Source organism: Nelumbo nucifera, chromosome 4 (genome assembly GCF_055504915.1).
Source record: "Nelumbo nucifera cultivar China Antique chromosome 4, China Antique-T2T, whole genome shotgun sequence".
Lineage (NCBI taxonomy): Eukaryota > Viridiplantae > Streptophyta > Magnoliopsida > Proteales > Nelumbonaceae > Nelumbo > Nelumbo nucifera.
In genome coordinates, this window is record NC_142652.1 from 19,501,986 (window position 1) to 19,524,833 (window position 22,848).

At 37.8% G+C, this 22,848-nt stretch overlaps 1 protein-coding gene across 1 annotated transcript; it reads left to right on the forward strand.

Annotated features, from left to right (window-relative positions):
- Positions 1-10,367: 10,367 nt before the first annotated feature.
- CLPB3 (casein lytic proteinase B3) lies at positions 10,368-22,605 on the forward strand. The gene is made up of 10 exons (XM_010259848.3): positions 10,368-10,835; positions 11,415-11,633; positions 13,084-13,321; positions 14,263-14,458; positions 14,872-14,926; positions 15,025-15,175; positions 15,841-16,149; positions 18,424-18,689; positions 19,176-20,102; positions 22,028-22,605. The coding sequence occupies exons 1-10, from the start codon at positions 10,590-10,592 to the stop codon at positions 22,355-22,357; spliced, it is 2,937 nt and encodes a 978-aa protein (XP_010258150.1). The 5' UTR covers positions 10,368-10,589; the 3' UTR covers positions 22,358-22,605.
- Positions 22,606-22,848: the final 243 nt, after the last annotated feature.

Here is a 22,848-nt window from a genome sequence, read left to right on the forward strand (position 1 = left end):
ATACGTAATATTTTAATATTTTTTGTTTAATTTATTAGTACCATTCAATATCCAATTGAAATGCAGATTCATCCAAATCCATATAGGGGAGATGACGGTAAGATGATTTGGGTATACCCATGATTTGATCTGTTTAATTGCAGTCCCACTTATTCGATTAATTTTCTCTTTCTACGATTTTTAATATTTTTCAAAAAAAAAAAAAAGTAAAAGTCACGAAGAACTCAAAACATGATTGATTTTGTTTTGAAAAGCAAAATCATACAACCAAAACTCTGAATCTCCTGCTCAGAAGGCCACAAGACCCTACAGGCTACAGTTATGCGCATTGCGAATTGGCAACCCCCCTCCCCCATGCTTTGTACTGCTTTTCCTTGAAAAGTCTCTCCCATTTCCCTCTTTACATGTGCCTCGTTGTGGAAGATAGCATTATTCCCTGATTTAGAATAATTTACTGAACGACTTCAAAAATCTTATCCACAAGAATTTTATTCACGCCCCATTATAATTGTACATTGAGAAGATCTCCCTTATTTATGTTATTGATTAGGGCGGATTTGGCCCTCCCGTGGCATCATGATGCATGGCATTTCAGAATAACTGGATGACACTCCGATATTACATAGTCGATGACTTGTTTTAGCCAAAATGAAAGAGCCCGACTTAGTAACCTGCCTCCGATGCTGACTTAGTGAAAACCTAGCTAGCAACCTCGTCCACAATTCAGGGAGGCTTGTAGCACCCTGTCTAGGGCCGATCTATGGCACCTCATCACCAGCCGAAGTGACCTCGATGTGAGGAGCGACCTCCTTCGAGGGCTTGCTGACTTGATTGAAGTCCATGTGACGACCTATGAGACATGCTCGCCGACCCATTCTGCATGCACATCCCATCACTCTCGGGTTTCTCGGAAATTGGCCCCTTCACCGAATGTTCTGGAGGAAACCAAACAAGGAGCGAAGACTGGTCCATGTGTACAGCTACCTCCAAGGACTTCAGACCAGTTATGCACGACCTCCCAGAGGTCTCGAACGCGATGCGTAAAGCCCATGCCAAGCAACACCTATATATAGGCTTCACCTCCATTAGCTTGCAACATCACAATTACTAACTTAAGCATCGGAGTGACCACGCTGGGTTAGCCACCTTGGGTCCTCTAACATTGATTCCCTACATGTCACTCTAAAGAGTTATAGAACCCGCCTATCTACCTAGCTTGGCACCCGAACAACCTCTTGGTTTTGCCTAGATAGCTTGGCATCCAAGCCGCCTTCCAACAAAAATCCTCTAGCTCGGCATCCGAGTTACCAGCAAATAGGGCGTTGCCAAAAAACCCTTCATCAATTGACGCTGTCAGTGGGAAGTGCAACAAAAGGCTAAGTTCTCACCTTCTAATTTTCGTCTTTATCAACTTAATGGCATTTTTGAGCAGCACCAATATCGACAATGAAGTATTAGTTACTGGGGGGCAAGTGCATCTGTGATGAACCCTGAGAACCCCTCTGTGATAATCAGGCAACTTCAGTGCCCTAACACTTCATGGAGTAGCAACCATGCTGAACCCAGTACTCCCATTACCCTAAATAAATACACTGCTACCTCATGTGAATGCCCCTCTCCCCGCGGTAGAGCCATCAGCGGTTCCTGTCGAGATTGAAGCACGACAGTTTTATGAACTAAAGCATGAATCTCCAGATGTGCGCGTGGGAGGAGAAGTTCAGTGCTTTCATGCCGTCGCAAAATAATCAGCAGCAGAACAACCTCAACAACTAGCAGTCTGGTGATAGGCACCTCAGAGTGAGGCCGCCCCTGCAAGTCGAGCCCTTTGTGGTTCTCGTGGGAGTTGACGACCAACAGATTGTGAAGCAGCTTTGTCGACCTCAACTCATTCTATATTCGTTTTCAACAACAGTCAGCCCGGACGAAGCCTCATTAGCTATGTTTCGCAAGGTCGCCTCTACAAATCGAGCCCTTCGTGTCTCTCGCGAGAGTCGGTGGCCAACGGACTGTGCAAACGCCCTTGCGGGTCGAGCCTTTCAAGGCTCCCGTATGAGTTGGCGACTTATAGTTACCAGAGCTGCCTCCGTAGGTCGAGCTCCCTGTGGCTTATCGTAGGAGTAGATGACCAACATCTTCGAGGGTTGGTGTAGTGTAGCCGTGGCATCAACCTACCGTCCAACGCTAGCAACATACGTATCAACAAAACTTGCAAGCAGGATAGAATATGAATGACCAGCCCGGGCGATCTTTAAGCGATCTGGCCCAGACTATCTTCCAGCCCGAACTACGAAGCTGCACTACTGATCGAACTTTGTATGGCTCCTGTGAAAGTTGGAAGCAAACTGAATGTGGAATTGGCCTCATAGGTTGAACCCTTCGTGGTTCCCGTGAGAGTAGGCGACCCGTAGACAACAGAGTCACCCCCTCAAGGTGAGCCCCCTACAGCTCCAGTAGGAGTGGGCGGCCAACAATTCCGAGAGCAAGTGTAGTACATGTATGGCATTGACCCGCAAGCGCAGACCCGAGAGAGTCAATTCCACATGATGGAATAAATGCAGCCACATTTAAAGCTACTACAGAACGACCATTCTGCTTTGGCGACCTGGTCAAATTGAGTTCTAAGGGAAAGCCTTACCGCTTTTTAGCTAAGGTACCCTCAAGTCAACTTAAAAAACACGATGGCAGCAGGAAGACCGGCCTTAGAAGGTCGGCCCTTGTTTATCTAGCTCGGCAACACTTTTAAATCAATCTCAAAGGACGTCAGCATTTCACCGCCAACCCTAAAAAAAGAAAAAGAAAATAAGGAGAGAAAAAGAAACAAAGGAATGGAAGACTAGTTTGCTTTCAACACCATGGCAGACATGCAAATTTGGCCGATGTCTTTACAACCGACCTCCACCTCGGTTTCAGGCTTTGCATCGACCTTGCCAGCTACTCTTTCGAGAACCGACTCGAGAGAAATTTTATTGTGTCCTACCTGAGTGGAGCGACTTGACGAGACAGTCACGCAATTAGAAACCCCTCTTGAACGACATGGCAAACTTTGCTCTTGAGGTATTGGGCCGAATTGCAAAACTCCTTGATGGTCGCATCCCTACTAAGGTAGATATCCTCGAAGTGCATGCTTCGCCTCTCCTCGAGTGGATGAATTCACTTTTGTGCACTTATAATCAAGACGATGAGGTCCTGCATAAGGCTGCATTCAACACTTAGACCTGAGGTCTGAGGAGCAAACTGGACTGACATCTATGGCTACGATCTCATCAAACTAGTCACTCCGGGCCAAAGGAACAAGATACTTCCTTTGCCAAGCTAGCCTCATCTCGAGAGTGGGGGGCAATTGATGAGGGTGAATTTGGTCCTACAGTGACATATGACACATGACATCTTAGAATAGCTGAATGACACCCCAAAACCACATAAGCAATGACTTGTCTTAGCCAAAATGATAGAATCCAACCTGGAGACCTGGCTTCGACACCGACCTGGCGAAAACCTAACTGGCAACCTCGTCCACAATTCAGGGCGGCTTGTAGCACCCCGTCCAGGGCCGACCTGTGGCACCTCATCGCCAGCCGAAGTGACCTCGACGTGAGGAGTGACCTCCTTCGAGGGCTTGTCGTCCTGATTGAGGTCCAGGTGGCGACTTGTGAGACGTGCTCGCCGACCCATTCTGCATGCACATCCCATTACTCCCGGGTTTCTTAGAAGTTGGCCCCCACACCGGATATTCCAGAGGAAACCAAACAAGGCGCGAAGACTGGTCCACATGCATGACTATCTCCGAGGACTTCAGATCAGTTAGGCACGACCTCCCGAAGATCTCGAACGCGATGCGTAAAGCCCACGCCAAGCAACGCCTATATATAGGCATCACCTCCAACCTCATAGGGGGGAGAAGGTACACGCGATTTAGTGCATTCTAACTCTCCTATTATCAAACTATTAGTTCGCAACATCACAATTACTAACTTAAGCATCGGAGTGACTACGCTGAGTTTTTTGATCCCACTTGTCTTACAGTTCGACCGACCACCTGAGCAACTAATGTCCGAACTGCCATCCAACTAAGAGCAACCAGATCACACACCATCAATTACCATTCATGAGAGATATTCCCAATGTACAATTATAATATCATGTGAATAGGAGATCTGAATTCGAACAATCCAATTACCAAAATTTCCCATTAACAAAACAAGGCATAAGGGTTGAGCTGGAGAGAGAAAAACCAGATTTTGTTAGGCTATATTACTATTTGTCATACGGTTGACCAACATGCCAAATGTCTTAAGATTGATGGAATGCGTCAAACAAATCACTTTTGCATTTAGGATTGTAACATGGTTTTTATTTTTCCTTTTTTTTTTTTTTCTAGAGTTCGATTGCAAGGTGGTAATGGAAATCATTAACAAGATTGACTAGGAAACCTTCTCCCCCTTGCGAGAAGATTTGCTCCATGATATCAACAAAGCTTTGATTAATTCTTAGTTGCTAAGAAGATGTAGTAATGAGTTAGCTCATTTTGGGACCTAGATGGTTCAAGCCCATCAATTTTGTGTTTGTAACCCTAGGTTAGGGATATAGATAAGTCAGATCTGATTTGATTTGAATTAATGCAAATTCAATTCGGTAAGAATAAGATTCAGATATCCCTTTTTCTGATGCTAACAAATCGAATCGTGAAATGAGATATGTTAAGTTATCGGTCTGAATTTGGATATACCCTCAATTTGATCCGATAAAACCCAATCTAATCTGTTAATTATCAAAATATTATATATTATGTATTATTTATATATATAATATAATAGATTATTCATATTATATCATTTTTTTCTACTACAATCCAAATCGATGTGGTTATCTAATAATATAATCAAGTTCGAATTCAAATTCAAATCGAAATCATAATCTTAAAAATCCAACGAATTCTTATCAATTTGGACCGATTGAATTTTTTATCGAATCAAATCAGATATACCTCTTACCAAATTCAATTCGATTGGTTTTCAGCCCTAGATGTTTTTATTTTTTTTTTCCCGAGAAGTGCGGACAGGCCCATTATAGATTTCTGAATCCTACTGTAGATCTATAAATATTCAAAATGTCAAATACCCCCACTCTATGCACCAATGTTTACCCGTGAATTGGCATCAATTCCGAGCTGGCACCTACCCCAATTGTATTTTAGGCCTACAAATCAGACCCTAGGCTAAACCGTCATTCTCCCTTTTTTTTGGATAAAAAACTCCATGACGTTTAGTCGGCTCTCATAAGTCTTTGGTGTGGCCCATTGATGAAATAAAAGTAACATCTATTACCACTATGGTTTTCAAGCCACCCTTGACCCGGACGATCAGACCATTTGGCCTGGGAACTGTTCGGGCAATCGGTTCCGTTTGACCCCAAACCTGGTCCCTGGCCAAAAACCGTCGAACCAATCAACAATCTATTGTCCCAGGTGGTCAAACCGTCTATCAGCATTTTATTTTTATTTTTTTGTCATGATGGGTCATCCGTTCAAACAGGACGGTCAAACCATCAACCCAGAAACTGGTGGCCAGAATGGTTCCATTTCTGGGTCATTTTTTAAAACCATGATTACCACCATTTATAAAAATGAGAATGATCATTTTCTTTGGTCAAACACTCTGATTTTTGTTACCAAATTTATCCCTTTTAATATAAATGGATTGGCCAACAAACTCTCATCCTTCCATGTTGCCCCTACATCTAATAGAAGATAGGTGTCCCAAAAACACAAATACGTGGATAGCAAAAGTCTACATGATTTCTATCAATTTGCTTCTACAGCTAGCAGAAGCCATGTTAGACGTGCAAAGAAGTGAGAACCCACCTCTACTTCAGGTAGACTTTAAAACATATGTATTTGGTGACTCTACATGAAGGCAAAAGATTTCATGGCAATGTATACATGGGGCAGTACTATGGAGATTATGATGTAAAAGAAATGCTAGGATATAATTTGATAATTTTGAAATTGTTTTTTATTTCAAAATTATTGAGGTTAATAATATTATTATTAATAATTTTTAAAATGGTTTTACAATTATTACAAAAATCTATTGAAAATATTGATAATTCAATAATAATTATTGATAATTATTTTGTTGTTCAATAATTTGATAATTTCATAATGATGGTAATTTCATTAGTTGTTATTATCAATTTATTAGTCATTATTAAAAATAATTATCTATAAATTTGACTATTAATAACCTCAATAATTTTGAAATCATTTCTATTATTATCAAAATTTTGAAATAACAAGCCATTGAATAAAAAATTGATTTTAACAAAACTATTGAATAACAAAAGTTAATGTAAAAATTACTGTTATCATTTTTTGAATTATCAATAATTTCTAATAAAGTTGAAATTATCAATAATTTCTATGGGACAATTATAATTGTTATTATTGTGTAACTATAATTTTTTAAATCATTGTAATTATTGTTATTATTTAATAACAATTATTATAATTCAATAATTCTTGTTATTATTACTGATTTCTGATAATTACCCTTAATTAAAATAGATAAATAAAAAAAATTGAAAATAATAAAGTGATAATTTCAGTGTTGAAAATAGTGTTATTATTATTTAATTATCAATAAAATTGTCATTTTTAATGAGAAAAGTACTGAAATTAACATAATTATGAAACTACGAAACTATTGAATAAAAAATAGTTATTGATAATTGTTTTGAACAACCAATTTTAAATAATTTTCAGTAATTTCTAATAAGAAAATCGTTGAAAATTATTTTAAATAATAGTAATTATTGGAATTAGCATAACTATAAATTATCAAATTATTGGATAACAAAATAATGGTTTTCTTATGGCATTTTTTAGGGTGTTAGTAAGGAATATCAATTTCTTAACAATTTCTTTGGATTTCTGTATTGTTTTAGGAGGGATTGGAGGATGGCGTTTTGTTCAGAACACAAGTTAGATATCACAACTGAGGATTATGATTTGTTGATTCAATGATAGACTTCAAGTTGTTGATGTAGGCATGATAGAACAAAAAGATGCTCTAGCAATTCTTCGATTTTAAGCCAATTTAGTTCAATGGTCCTAAAAATATATTCATTTGATAATAACACCTTGGAAACCCTAAACTTAGAACTTCTACGTGTTCTCTACACCAATCTTTATTGTTTTAGGCAAAATTTGGGAGTGCTTATTTTAAAAACAAGTGCTTATTGAATAATTGCTTAACAATAACGAAGGTGAAAAAGAACAACTTTGTTTGTCATTCATCTCCCTCATTCCTTTCTTTGCTCTATACATCCTCATATCAGTATCTATCCTTGCGTAATGTTTATGTGTTTTTGATTTGCAGGACAATACCCAATAAATCATGGATTATTGACTCCATTGTCAGACTTTATATATTATCTCAAATGGTTCGGCTTCAGCCAAGAGAAAGTCGAGCTTTTTATTGGTTTATAGAAGCCAAGGTAATGTTGCTTATCTCCATCTCCACTGTTAAACCTTTGTAGCTTAGTTGATGATATAAGTCACAATGAAACTAATGAAACCAATCAAGTTGAACATTCAAGGACGAAAAAAATGAAGAAAAGAAAAGAAAAGAGAGGATACCTTACTTGGTTAATTGGTTGAGTTGCAGTTCTGCCACTAGTTGGAGAAGACGATGGAAAAGAAAGTGTCGAAGAGCCTAACCCTATGTTTTTAGATGATTGAAGTGCATAAGTGGCATTTTGAAATCTAACAGCGGACAATTTTGGAATTAAGATTTTGAATAAGAATAAGCACTTAAAAAATGTTGAAATTTTAGGCTTCTTTAATAAGCACTTATTTTGAACTTAGTTTTTGAAACGCCAATAAGTGCTTAATGGTGTGGCCCCGACCCAAAATAAGTGCTTATTATTAAGCACTCCCAAACTTGGCCTTAGTATTTGATGAACTTTAAAGTTGATTACATTGGGTGATTGTTTTCTATGAACACTCATTGGGCTATTTATATTTTCAATCATATTTTTTTTCATCTAACCATATAAAGCATGTCGGATTATGAGTTATCACATTGAGTAAACTTCCACAATTTCAATCTTAATTCTTTGGTTCAATTTAGTGTGGTCCCCATCCTGGTGATTAGCTTATTATCTTAGTTGTTTGATTATAAGTTAAAGTTGGTTTATAAATTGGTGGAGAATTGAGTCGTTATTTTTTGTGTATTATTTTTCATATTTGAAATTTGAAAATCACTTTATAATAATTCAAATATATTCTTTTAGCAATAATATGATAAACATACACGTACAACACATGTAACTTCTTTTTGTAACAACACATCAACTTTTCCTCTCTTATGGTTATAATGACTCTTTAATTCAATTAATTAATTTAAATTAAAAATAATAATTTCAATAACCCCATACAACTTCCTTAAAATATTTTTAATTTCATTTTTTCATGTTTTTCACTATTTTTTGAATAAAAATGAAGGGGAGAGACAAAGTGGTTATGTGGGACTTGCCATGAGAGATAGAGAGATAAGTCGTGTGGGATCAGGCCCGTTGTTAGGGGAGAGAGAGAAAGTTGTCTGGGACCTAAGTGGGGCCTAAAGTTAAGAGGAGAGAGGAAATGTCTGAGATCTAGTGTCATAATTGGGGAGAGAGAGAGGGGGTTGTGTGGGGCTTGATGGGGCCGATGGTAAGAGAGAGAATGTTATGTAGGACCCAGTAGGGCCCATGTCAGGAGAAAGAGATGGGTTGTATGGGTTTTACTTTTAAAAATTTCAATATTTTTATTTTAAAGAAGATAACTTTTTTTTTTCCGATGAAATCTATTAAATAAATAACTCAAGTAACCGATATTATGTTATTGTTTTATATATTTTTCTTTTTGCAAAATAAGAACGTGATTTTCAACCTTACAACCTCCTATTCATCAAAATTAATGTGTTTTAATTGTCAAAGCTCTCCAGTACCATGTCTCTCCGATATCATAGATTTCCTCTATACTAAATTACATTATAGCAGGTTCAAGTTTCATACAAAGTAATATTCAATTCATTTTGTTCATAAACCTACCCATATCCAATTCAAATTGATTGATCCATGTGTAGTCCTATTATTAGGGTGTTAAATGGATCGGATTTGTCCAATCCGATCCAGTCCAATGTGAGTCCATTATAGATGGATCAAGTTCAATCCAATCTAATGAATGTTTTTAATCAATTTGGATTGGTCCAATTCAATGTCTGGATTGTCCAATCTGTTCAAATTCATTTTGATTTAGATTGGTTTCAACCCAAATTCAGTCCATTAAATTTGTTATCTTATATCAATGGGCCACTTATTGACTTAATCCAACCCAATCTAATATAAATTTGTTATGGATGGACCAAGTCCAATCCAATCTAATAAATATTTTAGACCAAATTGGTCCAATCCAATATATCTTGTTGTTGCATTCAATCCATCCAAATTAATTTTAGACTGGATAGGGTCCAATCCAAAACCGGTCCATTGACACCCTTACCTACTAGAAAGAGAACAAAGCTAATTTTCTTAAAAAATTGGCTAAAATGCAAAAAACGAAAACGGAAACAAAAATAACCAGAATTTTGCACAACTATTACAAATAAAAGTGCATCACAAATAAACCAGGTTCTAAACAAAATATTACTATGTAACGTAAAAATCGATTCAAATCTTAAAATTTATGATAATACAATAGTAATTGGCCTTCCACGTTCAAGGTCCAATCTTTGGGCTGATGTGGTTTAGATGAATAAACATGGCTACTGACTTTATAGGGTCGGTCGGTCCTGTATGGGAGTCTGTATCTAGTGGATGGTGTAGATTGGCATAGGATGCTTGCTAGTAGGGGTTGTTTATTGAAGGACTCATGAAGGCAACGGTAGCACTGTCAATGGACAATGGATCGGATTTGCCCCATAGAACCGAACCGATTACGTCCGTTATGGACTTATGGTTACGTGGACATGTGGTTTGTCTTCGTTCCGGATTAATAATTGGGCAAGCTTTGGGTCAACCGGTTAATGATTACATACAACTGAAACACCATTCGGGATCTATCACTTGCATGTATAACCAATCACGAATGAACACGTATACGATTGATCCGTACAATGCAGATCCTGCTGCTAAACCACCGCCAGCGCCAGGTCCATCAATGGTGATCTGCAAATCCACACATGAATAAGGGCCCCACCTCGATCTTATTACTTATATGAACAAGACTACCGTAGTTGATGATGCGCATTGCGCAACATGCTTATCCAGTGTTATTCTCGCCTATCGGCTCGTGGGCCATATTAATTCGTGAAAATTCTACTAGTTTCGCGGACTGTTTGTTTCTGTCCTTGGTTAATCTGAATCTGAATTTTCCCCGCGAATCTGCGAGAACAATCGAACCACATCCTTTTCCCGTTTCACAAGCTAAGGCCTTCTCTGCTCTCACTCTCACCTTCACTTACAGCTAAAAAAAGCACCCACGCCGCGAAAGAAAAGAAACCGAAACTACTCTCAAGCTATTACCAATACGCATTCAGAGGATTTCGTCTATGGCGTCGACATTTCCAGGCGTTCAGATTCGTCTTCCATCACTGTCGAAGAGTCGCAGCAGAAGAACTGTTTTTGCTCAACCTCAATTCTCACCGAGCTTAAATGTCAACCCTAGAGCTCTAAAAGCTTTGAAATCATCGAGAGGTTTGAAGACGACGGATGTATTCGTCTCAAGAAAATTGGACGGGTTCAGGAGGAGTTCGCGTCCTTCCGTCGTTCGATGCGAAGCTTCTAGGGATGGAAGGGTAATTGTCTAATGTCTATGCGTTTTCATTACTTTTCCTTCTTAGCGATTTCATTTTTTCTTTAAATTGATGTAGTTGAAAGTTTTTTGCTATCGTGTGTAGTATCTGAAACAGATATGAATTAGTATCGCATGTGATAAGTGAAGAGGCATGTGTATATGTAGAGTGTAAATTCTGTTCTGTTTGAATTTATCCTTGAATTTTTATAGGATAGTTCTGTTTTAATTTCGTTATGGATTTTACTCGTTGATATTTAAGTTTCCAAGTTTTTTCCTATGTTTATAGGATAGTTCTGTTTTAATTCTGTTCTTATTGGATTTAAGTATCTTTTTTTTATTCCTATGTTTGTTTTTTTTTTTTTTTTTTTTAATTTTCTTTTTGGTTCTCGGTTAGTATTACTCGAGTTGATTTTTTCATTTGGTGTGAATGTTCTTTCATAGCTAAATTATCTTCCCTCTAGTTCTTTGAGAAAAAAATGATAACATAGAATTTGTTTCTCCTGTCCATGATAGTGGTAATAGATCTCTGCACGGATTTGGTTTAGTTGAGTATTGAATTTGATTTCTGAAATCTTGACAGATTACTCAACAAGAATTCACTGAGATGGCTTGGCAAGCAATAGTTTCTTCTCCAGAGGTGGCAAAAGAGAACAAGCATCAAATAGTAGAGACTGAACATCTGATGAAGACCCTGTTGGAGCAGAAAAATGGGCTTGCTCGTCGAATCTTCTCCAAGGTGGGAGTGGATAACTCCCGCCTTTTAGAAGCTACTGATAGGTTCATTCAACGGCAACCAAAGGTATATGCGATGATCTTGGGTTTCCCTGACCCCTTCTTGTTGAACAGTTGCAGTACTAACTGTTATTCCCAGTAAAAGGCACCTCGTTTTCTTCTGGTAGGTTAACGTCATTTGGCTTTATACATTATTGTTTATTTGGTGTCTTAACTTTCTAAATCAGGGTCCATCCAATCAAAGCCGCTCAAACATTGGACATGGTTCTTGTATAATTAGAAGCTCTGAATATTCATGTTTCTTTTTAACAATTGATGAATTTTGGAAACTTAGATGGTGTTCATCATCAATTCTTCACCACGAGGTGATTAATTCAGGAATTAGTTTGAGATGAAAATGATTCTTTTGCAAACTCAAATTTCAGCTTCCAAAATGCACTCCTGAGAATTAGGTTTGGGGAAGGAGGCAGTAATTCTGGTGGTTGTTGCATATCTAAACTTGATCCCATCTTTAGGAGCACAATAACCACTAAAGTGTATTCTCAAAAAGGCCTGCCAAGTACCATTTCAAGCTTCATATTTTGAAACACCAGGATGACATGAAATGCTTTGTGGTAGAAGACATGAGGTGATGGATGGTTACTAGTCTAATGGTACATATGGGATTTCCTATGTTAGAGGCTTGCACACCTGTCTGTTTTGCGACATTTGCTCTTAAATTGCATATGTTTAAATTGTGTATATTACTTCCTTAGTCATGACTTGAACATATCTATACTAGCACATACCCTTTACACAGACAATATTTATCTGAAATAATGGAGTGGCAAAACAGGATTCATGTGGCTGACCCCATATAGTTGGGATAAAGCATGAATGATGATGATGGTCCAGCTGTAAGGATCCTTACATAAAGGACCTATGCCATTTTATGTGTCAAGATTCCACCTGATCTTTACTCTTAAGATTTTGACAGATCAACTAAACTGGTTCCTTAGATTGCAGATGTATTAAAAAATTCTTGTACTTGTTGTATGAGCATGTAAGGCTTGGTTTTTCATTGAAATGAAGCATTAGAGTTGAATTTTGAACATTTGCAACTCGATATAAGGTGTCCAAGGTGAGTGCTTCACCCTGATTGACTACCTCATTTGAATCATGGGGCCTCCTGACATGCAAACATATTTGTTTAAAAGGTCCTTTGCTCAAGGAAATCTCCCTCCTTCAGGGGTGTGTGGGAGACCCTACTGTGTAAGGGGTGCTTGTGATCTGCTTTTAGCAATCCTGACCAGAACTAATAGATGCTTACTTTGAATGCCCCCTTTTGATTGTAGGGTTGTTGGATTTTACTTGTAATTTTTTTTGTTTAATTTATGCAACTAAAACCTCTGTTGGTGCCCTTTATTTCAATATTTCTATCTGATAGCCTGATATAAATGTTTTTTTTTTTTTTTTTTTTTTTTTTTTTCCGGGGGGTTTTTATGTTTTCTTTTTGTATAATTGTGAAACTACAATAGGTTCTTGGTGAGTCGGCTGGATCCATGTTAGGACGGGACTTAGAAGCTCTGATTCAGCGATCCAGGGAGTACAAGAAAGAATATGGGGATTCCTTTGTGTCAGTTGAACATTTAGTCCTTGGTTTCGCACAAGATAACCGTTTTGGGAAACAATTATACAAAGATTTTCAAATTTCTGTGAAGGCCTTAAAATCTGCTATACAGGCTATAAGGGGACGCCAGTCGGTTATTGATCAAGGTGAGAATGGCTTCTATTTTTGACTTTCCATGATGATGTTATATCTACCATTTTAGTTCTATATAGTTTGAAGGAAAAGACTTTGAATAGAAGAAGAATACCTGCATAAACAAGGTAAAAGTTACAATGAAGAAGTATCCCACCTAAGAATCCGATCCTAACCATCTTAGTTTCTATCCCCTTTTCTCTCTTTCTTTTGATACATTCTGAAGGGCTACACAACGGGGGGGGGGGGGGGGGGTAGGCCATCCCCCAACCCATACCCCCCCAATCCAGGTGCAGGTGGGATTTGATCCCAAGTCTCCGCTAGGACCACTACCACCAGCAGGAGACCTTACCAACCAGCTGGTTGGCACCTTGCTATCCCCTTCTCTTTTGTCTTGTGCCATTCTTTAGACTTCTTGCTTTGACCACATGGGATAAGCATTTATTAGGTTTTGGCCAATTGTGTAACTCTGAGCCTGGGGGATATTCAATATGAGACATAAAAAGGAGAATTGAAGCCATTCATGCACCAATGCTATGTCATTATGGTGCTAATATGGAGGGAGGCTTCTTTCATCCTCCAATGCTGATGCGCATATTTAGTAGTGTAAATTTTTTTGGTCAGAGTTCTGCCAATGCTCAATGAAAAGGCCATTTCTCCCCTGTCCAACTTTCTTCATGGTTCTTAATGGAAAATTGGAAATACACCTACTCCTCTCTCATTCTTGGTCAAAGTTCCACCTGTCTAAAATAAGAACCTTTTGTTGGGAAGCAGATCTAATGCAAAACCATTATCTATAAGATGATCCAAAATAGTTTGAAGACCTTGAACTCCTATGCTTCAACACATTACCATTTTATATTTTGTGACCATACTTCAAATATTTGGAACATTTGGTTTAGGACAGGCAGGCATTTGGCAAGCTTTGACGCCTCTATGTATTGCATTGTGACAGATCCTGAGGGGAAGTATGAATCACTAGAGAAGTATGGGAAGGACTTAACAGCTATGGCAAAGGCAGGAAAACTTGATCCAGTTATAGGAAGAGATGATGAAATACGGAGATGCATACAGATTCTATCGAGGAGAACAAAGAATAATCCTGTACTAATTGGTGAGCCAGGGGTTGGAAAAACTGCAATTTCTGAAGGGTAAGTGCCTATTTTTGTTTTTATACTTAAAGAAGGCAATGCCTTTGAAGTGCAAATTCAGATGGGTTAAGATATATTGACTTGACTTCAGATCTTAATCTAGGGCTTGAAGTCCCTAGTTTGGTTTTCAAGCTCTAGCCCTCTAAGGCAAGGGAGACGTGGCACTTGCCAGTCTCACTAAAAGGGTGCTATGACATATTGTGTATTATATGTAACTAACTGATTCTTTTCTACTTGATAAAATTCATGTTATCCTTCAAAAAATAATTTCTTAATCTCAATATTTTGATGCTTGACCCTGCTGTGATCTGGCTAATCCAACTGGAATCTTTCCAATCTTATTTTTGCTCAAGTATCATGAGGATCTTTATTCATAGAAGATGCTTAGTTAACCTTTGCTTTCGTTTTGACAGGTTAGCACAAAGAATAGTGCAAGGTGATGTGCCTCAAGCTTTGATGAATCGCAAGGTGCACACTTTGTCAAGAGGCTTTGGTTATGAGCTATTTTGGAGAAAACTTGGTTTTTTTGTGGTGTAAATTGACATTATCCTTTTTTCTGTTCTCAGTTGATTTCTCTTGACATGGGTGCACTTATTGCTGGAGCAAAGTTCCGGGGGGAATTTGAGGATAGATTGAAGGCTGTGCTCAAGGAAGTAACTGAATCTGAGGGACAGACAATCCTTTTCATTGATGAGATCCACACAGTTGTTGGGGCAGGTAATGTTTACATGTTTAATTTTCAATGCTTTTAGATGCTCGTTAGTCGTTACCAAGGCCTTGCTATAAACAAAGTCTACAAGTTAGTAATCAGTTCACATTCAGGAGACATGTTTCTGACCTGAATATCCAATTGAACTTTTCAGATATACTTGTTCATGTGTGTTTTATGCATGCCAGGCATTGTGTCTCTTGACTATGTTGGGTTGGCAAGTTTGTTTTTTGATCAGTAGAAAAGTAATTTAATTAAAATTTGGAATGAAGAAATGATTAGTACAGCTTTTTAATCAGAGTGCTAATCCCACTTTGCTAATCCAAATTACATGGGTGCCCCAAACAGTTGTTGCCTCATAACCCCTTGTTTAGCTAGAGAGTCATTTAAACCATTTGCACACCTTCTAACCCATTTAAATTCAACCACTATTTCTTTTGCAATGGTTTCCACTTCCCTTGGTACATATTGAAGGGACCAAGGAATACGCCTATTGTATTTAGGATATGATTACTTGGGAGTCTCCTTCCACCTCAATCATCTTAAATCCCAACTGCTTAGCTAACCTGAGCCTTGCAATAAAGCCAACAGTCCAGCCTTCAAAGAATTTCCAAATCCAATTGGTCCTGAGAAGATAGGCAATATCAACCTGATGTATTTTGGTTTCTGTCAGGTGCTACTAATGGTGCCATGGATGCGGGTAATCTTTTGAAGCCTATGCTCGGTCGTGGAGAGTTGCGTTGTATTGGTGCAACAACACTGGATGAATACCGTAAATATATTGAGAAAGATCCAGCCTTGGAGCGTCGCTTCCAGCAAGTTTATGTTGATCAACCCACTGTGGAAGATACAATCTCTATACTACGGGGATTGCGTGAAAGGTATGAGTTGCACCATGGGGTTCGAATCTCTGATAGTGCACTGGTGGAGGCAGCTATTCTTTCAGATCGATACATCAGTGGGCGCTTTTTGCCTGACAAAGGTAATTAATTTGACAAGTACTATGAAATTCGGTATTATTCAATAAATAACAGCAAAGAAAAAGGAAAGATGGCTATGGCCAATTTGCCCTAATTAGGCCATAAGCTTAAAAACGTTCTAGCTATAAATGAAACATCATCTCCTATTTTCTTTCCCCATTATTTTCTTGTTTATGTTAACTTGTGTTCTGTTTCTTGATGTCTGATAACTATATTAAAAATTAAAAAAAAAAAACAAGCAGCACTGCCCAGTGGAAATGTGGGGAGACTGGGCTGGTGACTTGACTACAAAGGAGATCACTAACCTCATGGAGTTCTGATTTTGTTACCTTCTGGTTTGCAGACATTCCAGCATTACTTTCTAGGTTCTATTGGTTTCTAATTTTTCCAAGAGGACATGATAGATGTGGCTAGTAATATTCCTATTGGGCTGTACAATGGCTTTTCCAGATATGATCTACTGAAATAACTGTCTAGATTCCATTTGCTCTATCCCTATATTCTGTTTCTGGAAGGCAAAATTAACGACTAGATTATGAAAGATCAGAGTAAGCTGAAATAGTATATTCTTCCAGGTGGGAAAGCCTGTCTGTAGAAGGAGATTTCTATTAGATTGATTGATGGCTAAAATAGAAGGCCTGTGGATCATGAGACACTTCATTAGAGAAGAAAAGGACTTGGCAACTAGGCTGAACAGCTTGTTAACATGGATTCCCAGATATCCAATGACATTGCTGCACCATCTTGGGAGATTGTGGGCAGATCTGAGCTAGTTTGGGGGATATAAGGTCTGGGACTTCAACTACAGGGCTGTGTCATTATTCTATTCTATTCTATTTTATTTTTGTGATTATTTGCTAATCACATTCCTGTGTTTCCGACCTTTTAATCTTTTTTGTAGGCCTGAGATTTTCTCTATTTTGATCTTCCATAACATTAATAAAATCTTTGATTAATATTATTGTTAAAAAATAAAAGTCTATCAAGATGGTTCTATCATGTCTAGAGAACTACCCACTGCACCAGTGACAAGTGATTTGATGCACATTCAGGGTCCTAATAGAGATTATGGCTGAGCTGACATGGTTGTAGTCAGAAAAAGATGTGAGATTGATGAATTAATAGAAGATGTGACACCGAGAGGAGCAGAATGATGGAATGGGATTCATGTAGCCAATCCATAGTGATAAGGTTTAGTTGTGTTTAGGGAAAGAACCCTTGTTAGTTAAGTGAAATAAGTTTAGTATGGCGAACCACAAATTGTTAGGATGAGGCTTTGTTGGGTTGAGTGTGTTAAAACTTAAAAGGTGTGTGACTCACCTTGGTTTGAGGAAAACATTCTGAAGCTTGTGCTAGAAGTAGAAGGGCACATGATTCACACCTTGAAATGCCTTGTGTCAAGAAATGTGTTTCATAAATTAAATCAAGGCGGGTCTACAGGATTAATTTAAAGTAAAAATTAAGTTTTTGTTATATTTTTCTTTTTATTGATTTGTTTATTTAATTTTTTAGTTGCTGATTGTCTAACAAAGGCTAGGGTGCATAGAGATGGATTGTATAGTATAATCGAATGCATAGAACTGAATTGTATAGTGTAGTCAAATGCACTGATTTTTGTTTAAGCGCTTTTTATTGGGTTCATTCTGTCAAGTTGATGTTGGAGGACCTGAACCATGTTATCCATTCTCCTTTTCACTTTTTCATATATTCTGACTTGTTTGTATGATACATATAAGCAACCTAACTAGTACATAAAATTAGCTGCAATACATGACAATGTTATAAAACATTATAAGTAATAGTTGGGAAATTAGACCTATATTGTCAAATTTATGCAAGCAACAGTATGAGAATGCATGTGATAGATGAACAATGTGGTGCCAAACATTGTCCTATTGGATTTTCCCACCATTGATATGCAACATGCATTTTTTGTTGTTGCTTCCTTATTTTGCCTGTTTATACTCTTCACTTACATTTTAAGGGAAATAGAATTTATATGTGCACTATCTGGTTCTTTTGTTGCATATTTGAAAGGCCAATGTCAAGTATACAAAATTGTTTTCTTGTATGCGTTGCAAATGTATCATATACCATGCATTTGGAACAGTTGTTTTAAGTTGGTCCCCAGCTGTCACTACATACGGATTCCACATGCAATATTCATGTACAGTACATTTGTAAGAAATGTAAAAGAGTTACGATTAGCTGGGTGTTGTTAGCATTTCTAGTTGCTTTGAGAGGTTAAAAGTGCTAATGCATTAATTGCTTGTCAGCTATTGACCTAGTTGATGAGGCAGCTGCAAAACTGAAAATGGAAATAACTTCAAAACCAACTGCTCTCGATGAGATCAACCGTTCAGTGTTGAAGTTGGAGATGGAGCGCCTTTCTCTCACTAATGACACAGACAAGGCTTCAAAGGATAGGTTGAGTCGCCTTGAGGCAGAACTCTCCCTCCTGAAGGAAAAGCAAGCAGAGCTTACTGAGCAATGGGAACATGAAAAATCAGTCATGACACGCATTCAATCTATAAAGGAGGAGGTAGATATAACTCAGTTGTTTTTGTTTTAAAGTTTATCAGTATGAAAACACTATCTTATATTTTACATATTTGGGAAATAAAGGGGTACATAACATTTTTTTTTCATAATTAATAAAGTCTTTCATTTAAAAAAAATGTTCCTAGTCAGTAGAAAATTTTAAGTAACTACGAAAGTACATGGAAGAATTTGGCAAGTTTAAGATCTGTTTCATCTTTTGTAGATTTTCTTACTAGCGTTATATTGAGCAACTTTGAATGTCTTCCTAATTTTTCATGATAAAACTTCTTTTCAATGTATATTACATGATGGAAAATGAAAAACTTCAGATGTTTGCACTTTTCTTTTTCCCTAGTTGGAAAAAAATAGTTCAACCAATTGCCAAGTTTCTAAACATGATCAATTGATAACTTTATATAAATTGTTATTTCACTCAATTTGAATGTTAAACTCGTCATTCTAATTGATTCCTATTCTCTTAATGCAGATTGACCGGGTAAATCTTGAGATTCAACAGGCAGAGCGGGAATATGATCTTAATCGGGCTGCTGAACTGAAGTATGGCAGTCTCAACACTTTGCAGCGCCAGCTTGAAACTGCAGAAAAAGAGTTGAATGAATACATGAATTCTGGGAAGTCAATGCTAAGAGAAGAAGTGACAGGGAATGACATTGCTGAAATAGTGAGCAAATGGACTGGTATCCCAGTATCGAAGTTGCAACAATCTGAGAGAGAGAAGTTATTGCACTTAGAAGAAGAGCTACACAAACGTGTTGTGGGTCAAGACCCAGCAGTAAGATCAGTGGCTGAGGCCATCCAACGGTCTCGTGCAGGTCTCTCTGACCCTCACCGTCCAATTGCTAGTTTCATGTTTATGGGTCCCACTGGTGTTGGCAAGACAGAACTAGCTAAGGCCCTTGCTTCCTACATGTTCAACACTGAAGAAGCTCTTGTGCGGATTGATATGAGTGAATACATGGAGAAGCATGCCGTTTCAAGATTGATAGGGGCTCCACCTGGTTATGTTGGGTATGAGGAAGGTGGACAGCTGACAGAGACAGTTCGGAGGAGGCCATATGCTGTTATTTTGTTTGATGAGATTGAAAAGGCTCATTCTGATGTTTTCAATGTGTTTCTTCAAATTCTTGATGATGGAAGGGTCACAGACTCACAGGGCCGCACTGTGAGCTTCACCAATACTGTCATCATTATGACTTCAAATGTGGGGTCGCAGTACATACTCAACACAGATAATGAGAACTTGTCAAACAGTTCAGCTTATGAAACTATTAAGCAGAAGGTAATGGATGCTGCAAGAGCGATATTTCGTCCTGAGTTCATGAATCGAGTTGACGAGTATATAGTTTTCCAGCCCTTGGACCGCGATCAAATAAACAGTATAGTGAGATTACAGGTAAGGCATGCCAAATTGATGTTTTTCCTTGTTGGATATATTTTTTGTTTTGTTTTCTTTCTTCTTTTTTGCCATCAATACAAGCATAAGAAAGAAACAGGAGGGTAGAAGCTGAAGGTCCTTCTTGGGCATTGGTATCTGCTGGTTACCTATTGATGGGGTTTCCAATAGAAACTCACCTTCGAGTAAGTACAGTTTACTGCACAAATGCAGTATGCAGTATGTACTTACACACTTAAGGTGAGTTTCTATTTGACATCTAGCAATTGTTACTGTTAATAAGGTAACCAACAGATCTGGAGTGTTTTTTTTGTTGTTGTTGGGGGTTTTAGGGTGGGTTGGGGGGGGGGGAGCTGAACCCATCCTTGAAAGGGGCATGCAAAACCAAGATATAAGATATGGCCAAGGAAATGGAGCTTCTACACATTGATAGAGGTATCTAATAACAACTAAATCCCCAACCTTTGTTGGCTTTACTATCCACTATGCCCTATGGAGTTGGCTGGTTTAGGGATTCATGTAAATGAGAGTCACTGGTGGAAGCTAATCCTTTTTTTTGGTAATAAATGAAAAGGAAAATTTATTAAGAAAGCAAAGAAAGAGATTACAAGAGAGGTGATAAGAAATCACCCAACTTACAGAAAAAAGGGACCCCAAAACCTTACCACCCCTTTGAGACTTCCTACCTTCCAACAATAGCTTCCACCAAAACAAGACAGAAAAATACCCAACCCGGGCCCAGATAAACCCCAGCAATACATCATATATTTGAAATTTAAACCGCTAAATCACCTGAAAGAAACAACCTAGCCATCTGATCTTCCTTGAAGCAATCCTCCATCCACTACATAAAGTTCTACGCCCATCAAGCACATTTCCCATCAAAGAGTCTGCAACGCCAATTGTCGAATTACTACCTTCCAACATCAATCACTGTGGAACTTAATCCTTTACCTCTAACGGAATGTTTTGATCTTCAAAGTAGTGCTAAAATATCTCGTTCTCTAGCTAATGATCATCCAAGTCACTTGAGGTTGTTCTTTTATTGACAATTGCAAAGAATATCATACTTACTATTTGATGACTGTAGCAGCATTAACTGGCAGTTTGTGGTTCTTAGGTAGTAATTACCAACGACCATCTCCTGACCTTATCAACTTTTGAGAGGATATAATAATTAACTAAGGATAGAGCCTTCAGTGTTATTTGAGTCTCTTCAAAACTTTTTTTTCTCCTCCCTTTTCCAAATTGGTGCTAAAGCATGTTTGGGTTATTCATGCTCTTTAATATTATAACTAGTATTATAACTTGGTTGTTACCTTTCTATCTGAAGTTCTCTTTAGCTGAACAACACTTTCAATGTTCTCTGGAGTTGAATTTTTTTATTTTTTTTTTAACCCAGATTCGTGCTCTTTAGTATTATAATTAGTCTGTACAAATAATTTTATAGTGGAAAATGTCTCCAAATAAATTATAGATAGGTAATGTTTTCTGGAGAAATGTAATTGTGAAAAACATTTAAATTTTGTAATCATACAATACCTTTTTTGAGTGAAGATCATCTCGTCTCATTTTGGAATTGACCATTATGTGAGTCAGATTGAATGATCTAATTGGGGTAGGGATTTCTAATAACAAGGAAATGAAGGAATACTCTGGTGGAAAACATGTCTTATCTATTTGATCTGGGGTTTATATTCCTTGTTGTTATTGGAAGAAATTCCATGCTGCTATTGATGATAATATTAGTGGTTCATTGCATCTCCTAGATTATCATTCTGCCAGTCTAATCGGAAGCTCAGACACATCCCATTGCCACACTATTATCCAATTCATTCTTGGTCTTTCAAAATTTCAGTTCATCTTTTGTGTTAATATGCTTTACTGTAAATATGCTATTGTCTAACCTCACTTTGGCATTCCAGTTGGAACGAGTGCAGAAGAGAATTGGTGATAGGAAGATGAAAATTCAGGTAACTGATGCAGCAGTTCAGTTGTTAGGGAATCTTGGGTATGATCCTAACTATGGTGCCAGACCAGTCAAGCGAGTGATCCAACAGAATGTTGAAAATGAGCTTGCCAAGGGTATTTTGAGAGGAGAATTCAAGGATGAAGACACAATCTTAATAGATACAGAGGTAACAGCATTTTCAAATGGCCAGCTTCCCCAACAAAAGCTAGTCTTCAGGAAACTATCTTCTGATTTAGACATGCCAGAAGCAGAAGATGAGAAAGCATTTTCACAAACCGTCTGATTGTGACTTCAAAGTGTTTCTTCTCTCACACTCGAGCGTTGTATAAAGAAAGCACAATTCCAGGCATCCACTTGATAATATTTTGTTCTCATAGCACTTAAAATCCTGAGAGTTCCTCTGTCCAGTCCAAAGTTGGAAAACGAAAAGAAAGAAAATAGTTTCTACTTATTCATGGTAGGTATCTTTTTTCAATGAGTAACATTTCATGGAATTTTATCTAGGTAAGTTGATGCTATAGAAGTCGCAGTAGAGATGGTAGTGTGCCTTGGCCTCGTATGATTAATGGAACAAGCGCTGAGAGTTCATCAATGAAAAGTTGGGAAACTTGGTGAGAGTATTTATATGTATCACATTGTATTGTGCGCATACATGAAATACTCGGTTTGGGGGTTTTGAATGTTTCAGATGTTAGAAGTCATCCTCATTAGCCAAATTGTCAATTATTAGGCTGGCAAAACAAAAGAAAAAAAAAATTAGTATCCATTGTTCGA